General features: G+C 37.3%; 1 protein-coding gene across 1 annotated transcript; it reads right to left on the bottom strand.

The window, feature by feature from the left end:
- Window positions 1–3,181: 3,181 nt before the first annotated feature.
- Window positions 3,182–11,938, bottom strand: LOC100375079 (uncharacterized). The gene is made up of 9 exons (XM_078010383.2): window positions 11,724–11,938; window positions 10,603–10,720; window positions 10,269–10,366; window positions 9,428–9,477; window positions 8,576–8,642; window positions 8,186–8,269; window positions 4,278–4,432; window positions 3,929–4,010; window positions 3,182–3,597 (listed from the first exon to the last, which is right to left on the bottom strand). The coding sequence occupies exons 1-9, from the start codon at window positions 11,857–11,859 to the stop codon at window positions 3,332–3,334; spliced, it is 1,056 nt and encodes a 351-aa protein (XP_077866509.2). The 5' UTR covers window positions 11,860–11,938; the 3' UTR covers window positions 3,182–3,331.
- Between the last annotated feature and the right edge of the window lie 360 nt (window positions 11,939–12,298).

Raw genomic sequence — 12,298 nt, 5'->3', positions numbered from 1 at the left:
ATTCAACGGTGGCAGATTATACCAGAGAGATTACTCATCTAATAATAACTAGCGATAGTGATACGTGTATAGTTAGCATACAGAAACACGCCCCCAATAATACAGTGACACTGAAATCATGGTACGTAGTCATACCCAGAGAACACTATTATACTATCTCATTGAACGGTGTATTATAAAGGCCAAATTAAAAATAAATGAACAATAAATATTTTAAATACTTGTCAAATAAATCGATGGCTATGACTTTTGAATTTGTTTGTTCATGTTGATTGATCATTGAAAAGCTCGGACTGTATACTTCAAGTGAATTGAGGATAATAATGTAACACGCCTAACATTTCTCTGAATTAATTATTAAATAAAATGATACTGGAATTCCGGTTTGTTCAGTGATAACTAATTTCCAATCAAAATAATTCATGATTAATAAATACAACTACAAATACATTGATCCATAAATTAACACAAACCGTAACAGTGTAACCGTATTTAAAATACTACAAAGAAACGAAACAAAAGAATGAATGAATGAATAAATAAATAGAATATTCATGAATATTAATTCAATCAAATGGATTTAATAAATAAGGCGATTATTTAAAAATATGCAAAGAATAGTTCTTTTAGTAGATCACTGGCCGCGTGTTCTTGTTTGTGATAGGTACCGACCACGTTGTGAGATCGTGTCATTCGGTTAGTAAAAGTCTCAAATGGCTACTCACAGGCATGCATAATGTGCCGCTCAAAATGTGTTACTTTTCCCGAAAATTCACTATATATTGGTCCACTGAAAAATATCCCTAGACAGAAGTCACATTTCGAAGAACTAAAAAAATATTTTTAGGGTAAATTTGGAAACATGTTCAGGAAAATTGCGCAATTTGTACAGATAAACGACTTTTTTGTCCCAGGGTCGATGTTTCGCGTTTGGGCGGCAGACCCCTAGTCAATTTTCTTTAGTACCCTGCTCATGGGGCTCTACACTATTTTCAGTACTATATTAGGTATCTCGTATTTGTAGTGTATTCAACGGTCTTTATCCTCGGCTAAGCGTCATTTATAGATTGACTGTGTAGAGGCTGTTATCCGACAATTGTGGGCACCCAACAAGTGACTATAAAAGGTATTCACGACAATAAATAAAATTAGGCTCGTCGCATTTTATGTTGTCACAGCTTTGAAACCTATGTCATATCTCTTTATTGTGGGATTTCCCTGTCGTCTTCGTCATTTAGCTAATACATTTTGACTCTTTCTAGAATGTGTGGTGATATAGTCAGACACATTGTCGGGTAGTTTACGGTTTAGAATTTTGAATGGCGACGGTGTTGGTGTTTTTTTCTCGGACCAAAAAATAAGTACGCTGTTGTGTTTTCCCTTTGATGGGCAATTTCAAAACGTGGGGGGAGCACAGTTTGGTTATCTGTAGTCATGTAGGCGCGTTTATTTCTACGCTTTAAGACACCCGAGCTCGTTGGACCGATTGAAAACAGTGATTATAAAGATTATAAAACGACAGCGCTTGACATCAAACCCATGTATTTTTAGAGAGCGTACCATTTTACGGCAAAAAGTGAAAATATTCTCGATTTATTCTTATTCCATCCCACCACTATATAGAAATCACAATGACGGGTGAGAATATAATTCTGTGTCAGAACCGGAGAATGTGCAAATTATTTCCTATTAGTAAACCGTATCATTATAAAGCAATAACATTTCCCCGGCTGCGAAAGACTTTTTAGCCTCGGTGGGTGGACGTCGAACTACACAGTTTTACGTGATAACACAGCTTTTTGGGGATGGACGAAATGATAGACGAAACGCAGTCGAGCCAATTATTCAAACGAAAATTCGAGTTGTGCTATCACGCAATAATGGACAGTGTGGGTCTTTTATTTCAACTATAATACCCCGGATTGCCAGAAAAAATAAATATACGTGCAGAATTGCGGGTTACACGTAGAGTAACTCACCAGCAGACGACCTGCAAATGAGTAATTTTAGAAAACAAAGTAACCTTGAAACAAAACGTGCAAAGAAATTCAGGGATACATTGATCATAGTTGTGTCAAACACAATCTTGTTTGTATGTTTGCGCATTTACTCCAAACACCAGTTATCGTCTGATCACAGGGCTGCACGTGGTACCAATCGACTAATGATAAAGCGGGGTTTCACTGACAGTCAGCAATCAGGTAATATATTCTAAATAATAAATATATCTCAGACGTTGAAAACTATTGTAAATTATATTGGATACAGCATTATATATTTACTATTAATAGTTTCTAATTGTTTTTTTTTAATAATATAAGATCTTTATTAACTGATACATGGTCATCGGCCATGGCCTAAAGAATAATAGAAGAATAAATAATAATTATAAAAGTTACAAACTAATAAATAATGAAACTCATTTTTAATAGAATTCATATTGCAATGCTCGCACGTACGCTGGTTTCTTTCTAGATGACCTCTGTCTTTTTCAATTCGTGATGAACATCGTACTAGCCGAGCTAGTAATTACATATGCATTCGAATATGAAGAGAAGACAACTATTTGTCTCGTTCCATGGTAATTTTAAACTGACAGTAAGTATCTAACTTGTTTAAAGTACACAATTCAGCCTGTCATACCAAGGAATGATACTGTTTGAATGTTCTACAAATATATTGATAACGCATTAACATTTCGAATTTCTTGCTCATGCCAGGTATCATTCATATTACAAATGGAAAGTAAATTTTGGATGTGTATATATATTGTATACGATATTGTAACATTTCTTGGGGTACCTTGAATTTGCCATGGAAATGATTTTTACCCAATATTTAATGCAGCGTTTTGCTGTATACAGATAAATATCATGTCTCCCACATTCTCCTAGAATACTACTATTTGGTTATATATTAGAAACACCAAGAAACATTCTACAGACAAGACATTGGACTCGTTCCAGATGTTTAAATTATTTCTCTAAAACCCCAAATTTACGCCCCATACGTTAGTATTGGTAGTATCATTGTATCAAAGACCTTAAAGTAGGTTCTGTAGGATAGAAGGCGTAAACAATTCAGAGCTTTAAATGAACAAATAAAAGTGTTTTTTCGCTTAGTACGCCAATATTTCTGTCGCCATTGACCAGTGTAGTCTACAGGAGAACATAATTCATAATTTTAGTTTGAAACAGTGTGGACCTCCATCCCTCCATAAACTCACTTTTCATCTTTTGATAAATGTCCCCCGCCCTTGAAAACAACAATTTTGGTCTTATCCAAGTTTACAGACATAATAATTGTTTTTAATAACTACGTATTGAGCCATTCATGGTAAGGACTTGGCAGCTTTCACCATATTCTGTAACTTTTTCTTAAGAATGTCCTTCGATAGAAACCCCAGTCCACAGTCAGGCGCCACCAGTAATCTCTCAGCGGGAATGTACTTCAATGCCTCAGACAGTCTACTACGTATCTCTTCCGTAGTCTCCACATGACTTCTAGCTACGGCAACGACTCCCAGAACAACTTGTGATTTCTTGAAGAGCTTAAGAAGACTCAGGTCATTGTGTCTATGCGCATCTTCAATGGAAACTGTGAATATAATTAAAAGGAGGACATGATTTCTTGATGTAAGTAACAAGGGCGACGAGGGTCCTCCTATAGTCACGCTCGAGCCGATCTTTTTTACTACAATTTTAAGGTTTTCAAACATTTTACCAAAATTTAGGCCATTGTTGGCGGAAACACCACTTTTTGAGCTAAAAACACCCCAACGTTGGTGTTTTGGGGACCAGTTTCCATCTGGCTACAAAGCTTCAGACACGGGGGATGTATACCCCCACCATCGCCGCCAACTGCTATTGGAGGTAGTTCGGTGATATGACTTTAGTTCTCAAGAGACAAAAGAATTGAAATAACCTACTTTGATCAAACCCTGCTTCATCTAGCTTGCTTGCAAGGCGAAAATAGCTCTGCAAATCAGCCTTCAAGTACTTCTCTTCATTCTGTAATAGACATACGAATACTGGTTAGTTAGTGCACCCGAATTCGCGACTGGGCTAATAAGGTACATCATTTAAAGTTTTGTGACCGTCACATTTATTACTTGGTGATTATTTAAAATTTAGTATAATTGCCCTCATATCATTTGTTTACACAAATTATTTAATTCTACGTAATTTCAGTGGGGGAAAATTAAATTGATTACACCATACGAAGTTAATATCGTAATCCCAAATTGCCCGTAACAAAGATCATACGTTATGCCTTACTAAGTGAGTGGGGTATCCACAGCACAGATGGACTGTCTTCACTACGTCCTTCCCAACTCCATCAAAACACCTCGTAGCATGGTCTATCCCATACTTCAATGCAATATCCGGATTTCTTGCGAAAACTGGCTCGTCTATCTGGATGTTGCGGCACCCTAACATAAAACAAGTAAACGATCAACAATACCACAAAGTTGGGGATAACGAAAGTCCTGAAATAGGTGTATATAAAAAATATGTTGTTTGGTATAAGAATATTTATATATATATAACTTGGTTTTCTGTAATAGTTTAGTGACCAATACCTCGTAGTTGGAAGTATATGTGTCAGAATCTGAAGCAAACTGACTAAAAGCGCCACAAAAGCATGCAATTTATTTATTTTTACAGCAACGTTGATGTACTAAAAGAGATAGAATATACATATATAATATGAGGTTTTTTACGAAGATAATGCAAAGTATGCACGAAGACAGTACAGCGGGGTATCGACCGACGCGCAGCCTGGGTGCGTACTTTGCAGTATCCTCGTAATAACCTTAACATTATACATCTCTTCCTACCAGAATAGATTTACAACAGAATTAGCGAACTTCTTTGTGTGGGGTTCGGTCAAACCCTGGAGGCAGCCATGCGGGTGATCGTTCCACAATCGGAATTCGTGTTTGAAAAAAGACTTTGTTAATTATACGTTTTGAACCTAAATCAAAATATGACATCTCATTTGAAAGCCATGACTTTTGTAGAAAACAGCGAACTTCTTTGTGTGGGGTTCGGTCAAACCCCGGAGGCAGCCTTGTGGGTGATCGTTCCACAATCGGAATTCGTGTTTGAAAAAAGACTTTGTTAATTATACGTTTTGAACCTAAATCAAAATATGACACCTCATTTGAAAGCCATGACTTTTGTAGAAATATCAGGGGGAAATTCTTTTCTCTCTCGGGGTCTCCACACTGTCAGGGGGGAATCTCGTCTCGTCTCTCTATATCTCGTCCCCTTGAGGTACGGGATCGGGAATGTCACTTATACTTTACAGTCAAATAAGACACACACAACGAAATACGTTTCAGCTCTCGTCTTAGTCGATCTTTTGGAGCACTCCATAAGACACAGCGCCCTGGGGAAAAGTCCCCAAGACTTTCACAAGGCTGAACCAAGACTCGCCCAAGACTGGACTGCCTCAAGGCTCGCCCCTGGACTCTCTCGGACTGCGTCTGTCGTGGAGTATTCACCAAGACCAACTCAAACTCTCTTTATTCATTTTCAAAACTCTAACCAATTACAAAGCAGTAAAAAGATTCTAAGGCGTAACCTTCAATCATAAAGCCAATCACACTAAGTACTGAATACGTCATATCTTTTGATTAATCGTTCACTACATTAATAACTACGGATGTCAGAATAGCGACGGTATCTTGTAATTAGTTCCAAATCACTGAGCCAAGTTCCGTCCAAAACTTCAAATAGGCCTAGACGATGACAGACATAACACAGCAATTCAGCTAATAATCAGCTAATTAAGTCGGTCAACAGATACGCGAAAACAAATTCATGACACATCCCTTCACCCAAACTGAGATATGCCTCTCGGCATTGCACGTTCATAAATCAAAGATACCGTCCTCTACTCATCGTCATACAGGTTAAATACAATACTAATAATAAAAGGTATAAATCAAAAAGAGTAAAACACACTAATTAAGTACAATGATTATAAAGTCTAAATACAATGGTTATAAAGTCACAAATATCAACGGTTATGAATCAAAAAAAACAAGGGAAAGGCTACCAATCGACTCACTTTTCTCAAACAGTTCGCTAAGATAACCCGTCGCTTCACTTTCTCCGTTACTAAGGTTACAAACTCTATATCAAAAGGTCAAAAAAACTAAGGCGTGGCGGTGTAACCAAGCGATCAGCCAATCGCTGCAGTCGACAGCATGATCACGTGATTACCAGGGATGCATCTCTCGGTTAAAGCATTGCAAAGTGGTAACTAATAAAGAATGAATGAAAAAGCTATTAATCAAACTCCTGTCATATACGCTTATAAACTTCAACTGAACTCACAAGTCATTAATCTAAGCAAAAGTCATACGGCGTGGAAACAGAATGCAAAGACAATGTCGCTTTCATAACACATTACTCCTCTGGCAAAAAGACGGGAAAGGCTAAAACGATAGAAACTACTAAGTTACATATAATCTTGTCAATCATGAACAAAAGCTTGCGTTATCAAACAATACATATATAGGCGCACCAAACTCTCATCTCAAAAAGACATAAAAAAAACGTTACAAAGTGCTCTCAACTCAAAAAGCGTCAGAAGTATTCCGGAAACAACACATAAACAAAAACAACTCTTAAAACGTCGATATCTCTGTACTCGACAAATCTCAAAACTCTAAAAAACTCTTTGGGGCATTACTTTCCCCATCATAACCGTACTCATAAACTCATTAAAACACCATAAAAATTCACAAAACTCAAAACACTGTGTTGCAAATACTTGTCCACTGAAATGCGCTTAAATCGTTATAAAGGACCTCGAACGTCACTAAATATCAGTTCAAAACAAAGATCTGGGCGCTTACCTAACATAGAATTCGACATCACTAAAAGAAACGGTAAAAACGATAGGAAAAGCAAGCAATACATTACATTACTGAGCAATATGGTTAGGGTTGTGGAAAAGAGTTCAACGTCCTTGAGTTACACAGTGTCAGTTACAGTGTCCAACGAGCGGTTCTCTAAGCAAATAGCTAAAGTTCTAATCAAAGTCTATAAGCGTCTCTTCTCTTGTCGTGTTAGTCCGGGTCGTTCTTTATCATCATCTTCTTGTCTTTAATGTCGCTCAATTCTTAATTATACTGTCCTATCCGGTACTCATCCTTCATAAGGGGTTCAGAGGTCTTCATCTCTTCAGCGTCGTTCATCGGTGCCATACTGTTAACGGTGTTAGTCGACGAGCGCGGTTTCGTCTCTGCCATCGAGCCAGTTAGTTCGGTTCGCAAGAAAGACACACCTTCGCCATTCACTTTTCTTCACAGGAGGTCAATGTGTGTTAAACACCTGCCCGAATTCTCCACCACGTATCAGGGGGAAATTCTTTTCTCTCTCGGGGTCTCCACACTGTCAGGGGGGAATCTCGTCTCGTCTCTCTATATCTCGTCCCCTTGAGGTACGGGATCGGGAATGTCACTTATACTTTACAGTCAAATAAGACACACACAACGAAATACGTTTCAGCTCTCGTCTTAGTCGATCTTTTGGAGCACTCCATAAGACACAGCGCCCTGGGGAAAAGTCCCCAAGACTTTCACAAGGCTGAACCAAGACTCGCCCAAGACTGGACTGCCTCAAGGCTCGCCCCTGGACTCTCTCGGACTGCGTCTGTCGTGGAGTATTCGCCAAGACCAACTCAAACTCTCTTTATTCATTTTCAAAACTCTAACCAATTACAAAGCAGTAAAAAGATTCTAAGGCGTAACCTTCAATCATAAAGCCAATCACACTAAGTACTGAATACGTCATATCTTTTGATTAATCGTTCACTACATTAATAACTACGGATGTCAGAATAGCGACGGTATCTTGTAATTAGTTCCAAATCACTGAGCCAAGTTCCGTCCAAAACTTCAAATAGGTCTAGACGATGACAGACATAACACAGCAATTCAGCTAATAATCAGCTAATTAAGTCGGTCAACAGATACGCGAAAACAAATTCATGACAGAAAACTATTTACCATTTTATCCCAGAAAGTATGTTAAAATGTCACACTTAAAATTATTTCAAACTTTTTTTAATTTATAATATAAATCAATTTCACTGTTAACATAGGTAAAATTTATATTATGAGTAGCGTTATTAACTTACAGTAACAATTTGACAGTTTCAATATTACCTGCATTTACCAGCCCTAGAATTTGTTTGTTGATTACTTTCATCAGGTCTTTACTCAACTCTTCGTCATTACTGTAATATTCGTCTGTGTTCAGAAAAATAAAAGAAAAAAAAATGAAATAACGCGGCATTTTATGCACAACAAGTACACATAAAGAGCAATATATTTTTTATTAACGTATTTTTTTTTTAAATAGGGAAATTACAAATAGTATAGCATTTTTTTATTGAGTTTTGCACATCACGTGCCTTCGATATATTATATCCATAAGTCGATTCTCAATGCACCGCAAAAGGTTGGTATGTTTAAGACGAGAAAATAATATTAACAAAAACGTGATTAATACTAATATTGTCATTAATTGTGACTGGGAACGAGGTAGTTTCTTACTGTGTGTTGTGCCAATGATCGTCATTGGACCAGGTACGGTGTACTTCACAGGGACACGTGACATATCCTAGTATGAAAACATAATAATAGTAATAATTATTAATAATCAGAATACATATACAAAATATTGTTAATCAACATTGATAATCGGAATTAAAATATTAATGATATACTGTGGGATACGGAATTTTCCTTTTAATTAGTCGCGTCTGTGTCACCTTAATAATGAACAAAACATAAACAATCAAACAAAACAAAACAACATATAATGTGGAAATGTTCATAAAGAACATGCATGTACATTTTTTAGGGGGGGGGGTAAATATGGCTACATTAAATTTTGAAGCAGGAATAATCCGACATAATTGCTAAAGTAATAAATAAAATAAAATGCGAAGATAAAACAAAATAAAAATGAACAACAACATCATGTGGAATTATGACATAACTTTACAATTAAAATAGATTCCATTAATGCCGAGAAAAACGGATCCCATTATGAGTAAGTGAGTTATATATATATATATATATTAATGTATATCTGTGATCCAACGCTCAGTGACTGGGTATTCGTTAACATGCTACGACAGAGAAAGTCTGAATTTAGGAATGCGAAAGTTATCATTAGTAGGAATAACGTTAGGTATGTATGAAAAAGTGGAACAAGATCGTGGCTAATGTCAAGTTCAAAGTTATTATTGATTAAGTTAGTTAAAAGGCAGATGTGAAGAATGCAAAGCTCGTCTACACAATGCAAAAATAAGGTATCCGCAGATGGCGCTCTCTCGTGAGGTTATTTTGAAACTTAAATTATTAACTTATGTTAGTTGGCCGATCATAGCACTTTCTTACCTGAGACATTCTCCATTCTTTAGCGACCCAATCGTCTTCATTACATGGTTCTGATGGGAGAAATGCACCGAACGACATTACGTTGCAGGTGTAAACAATGCGGGTTTCGTCTATCAGGGGTTGTTATGGGTGGATGGTTCGTCAGGTTGAATATACGGGAAGTGGTTGTAACGGGGAATGGGTAACTCGCAAGGCAGTGAGTGGTACACTAGGATCGCTCGACACTTATACGCACCATTCAATCATAAGGACACCAGTAATATAGTATAGCCGGATATTTATTACAACTACAATCGTCACCATACGCCCCCGGTCCTCTTCTATCTTAATACGCTAGAACCCCCCATTTTTATAAACGACAGTGTCAATCGTTCAACCAACAGTCTAAATACTTTGCATGCGTTGTCATGACGGCATGTGGACTCCGCCAGTGAGGGCGTCGCCCCATAGCATCGTCATGACAACATCAATGCAACTTGGTGACACAGGTCACTGAATAAATCTATACTTAAAAAAAATAAAACTAGATAATCGTGGGTATGACACAGTTTAAGCCTATTTTTCTCCCATGAGACACGTTGTAGATTCGAATTTAGATTCAGTAGGATTAATTACAGATAAGGGGTAACTCACTTTCCCTGCACCAATATGTGTTAAAGAAGCCAGGCCCTTACGCCAATTATTTGAACAGGGGGAGGCTATCCTACGCGGCGCAGTATAAGTATATTATATATGTACATAAATTGTAAAGTTAGCAGGCTAATATCCCAAATGACTATGGAGGAGAGTACCCGTGGCTACATTTAAGTTATCCCTTGTCAATTAAAGTTTAAATACATACCAATTTTACCAACAATTCGGGGCAAGTAGGCTTTGTACGCATCATTACGGAGAGACTTCATAGCAGGGTTCTTGAAATCAAATCCTCTCATATGCCGACTGTTGGTTAATGCAGGTAAATGATTATTTTGAGTATTCGGTGACGGTGAGCGTTAAATGTGTCAGGGCACTCTGAAAGTATATGGCGTAATTTATTTCACATTCCAACTCAGTGTACACATTGTATTTTGTGGGTAAACTCTTTTAGGCATCGGTGTCAACTTTGTCCTATTGATATATTATTTTGAAGTGCAACTTAGGATATCTGGAAGGTACGATAAATTTTGAATATTTACCAAAAAAAGAAGATGTAGTTTTCTCTTCTCATTTCACCGTCAGTGATGACGTCAATACCCAGATCGGTTTGCTCATCTATAACATCTTTGATTGCTTTCTTCAGCAATTCTTCCAATTCTGAAAGTGAGATAAAATATTACAAACAAGCGTCTACCCATTATACCCAAATATAATGGGTAGACGCTTGTTTGTAAACAATGACACGCCATGGCCATCTGACGCATGCGCAGCTGATGACTCCCCCGCTATAAACTAGCTGAGCATTGATCTGGCAGTGATTGAGTGGCTATTGCACGTGACTTCGTATTTAATGTCGATGACAACATTCATTACACAGGTGAGGCACAATCCCTCTATCACAAATAGACATCGGTGGAAATATCCGATGTAGGCACAGTACATCGTATATAAATTTACAAACTAACTTTAAGGTGAGGTGTATTCTTATTTCGTTAGTGTGGGTTTGGCGTTACTGGTGTGGATAATTATAATTTCGAAATGACCTTATCGTCATCCAATCAGCAATCAGCCTCGGGTATAGAGGGCGGAGCAAAGAAGACGGTGGCACAAACTAGAAAGACTGTGGTAAGCAGTTTAATTGTCATTTATCTTCATTAAAAAAATCCAGCCAAAATAGGTCGAATGACAAGTATCTAAAATCTAAATTTCACCAGTCATTTTAGAACACAATTAAATTGATAGGAATGAAACACGTTTTAGCACGATTTTTAATACTAGAATGCACACATATCTAAATTTATTTTTACTAGATATCTGTGCTAATAATAACAATGGGCTAGTGCAATTATGCACAGAAACGTCTCGCACCTCAATGGTTTGTCCCTTAAAACGGGAATATTTTCTGATACTACAAATTAAAAAGTGTATACGCGACCAAAAATCTTATTCTTTTTTAATTTTGTTTAAATTTAACCATTTTAGAGGGTTATATGTAATATATAACGTATTGGCTACGGTATATATCCAAGAGCGCGCTCAAGCGGTTATGTGCCGTAACCAACACGTGATCATTGGTTGTTTAATTTATACCATTGGTGTTTTCTAGTTCGCTCCTAGTGAACTGCGATTATATTAAATTATGTATTAAAAAGACAATTACCATCGGCTGATATCTTCTCGCAGTACTCGGAGTAAGTGGACGGCACGAATTGATCGTGATGAGTCCGGAACCAGTCGGGAATCGGTAGATCTTCTGGTTTGGGGTAGCTGCCGATCACAGTGGTACGTAAAGGCATATTGATAACCTCAACAATCACTATATTGCACACCGCGGAAGTAATGATTGGACCAATCACGTGGTTGGCAGGTTCCCGGTCAGACTACGTAAGATTAGTAATTAGCATACAATGTGGCACGCTATGGTTCATATTCCGGGGTCATGTATGTAACCACGCTGTACGAATGGCATGAGAGCAACTGGCGAGATTACAACTATCAATAATTTACACTGGTGGACAGATTTAGCATGTTTTAAAATCAAGTACCCCGTGGTGAAATGTGACAGTTATTTGGGGCAAAGTACGCATTTATTTGAATAAGTATTCGTTGAAATGACCAAGAATAATGGCTTAACATGAATGATAGTACCCGCACTAAACAATAATATAACTATATATACCAACAGCTTATTTGATTTTTCGGTGATTTAATTTGTGCTTACGAACGCGGATATAG

Source organism: Saccoglossus kowalevskii, chromosome 11 (genome assembly GCF_978046115.1).
Source record: "Saccoglossus kowalevskii chromosome 11, keSacKowa6.1, whole genome shotgun sequence".
NCBI classification, from domain to species: Eukaryota; Metazoa; Hemichordata; class Enteropneusta; family Harrimaniidae; genus Saccoglossus; species Saccoglossus kowalevskii.
Note: the sequence above shows the minus strand (reverse complement) of the source record. Positions and strands in the feature narration are given on the sequence as shown.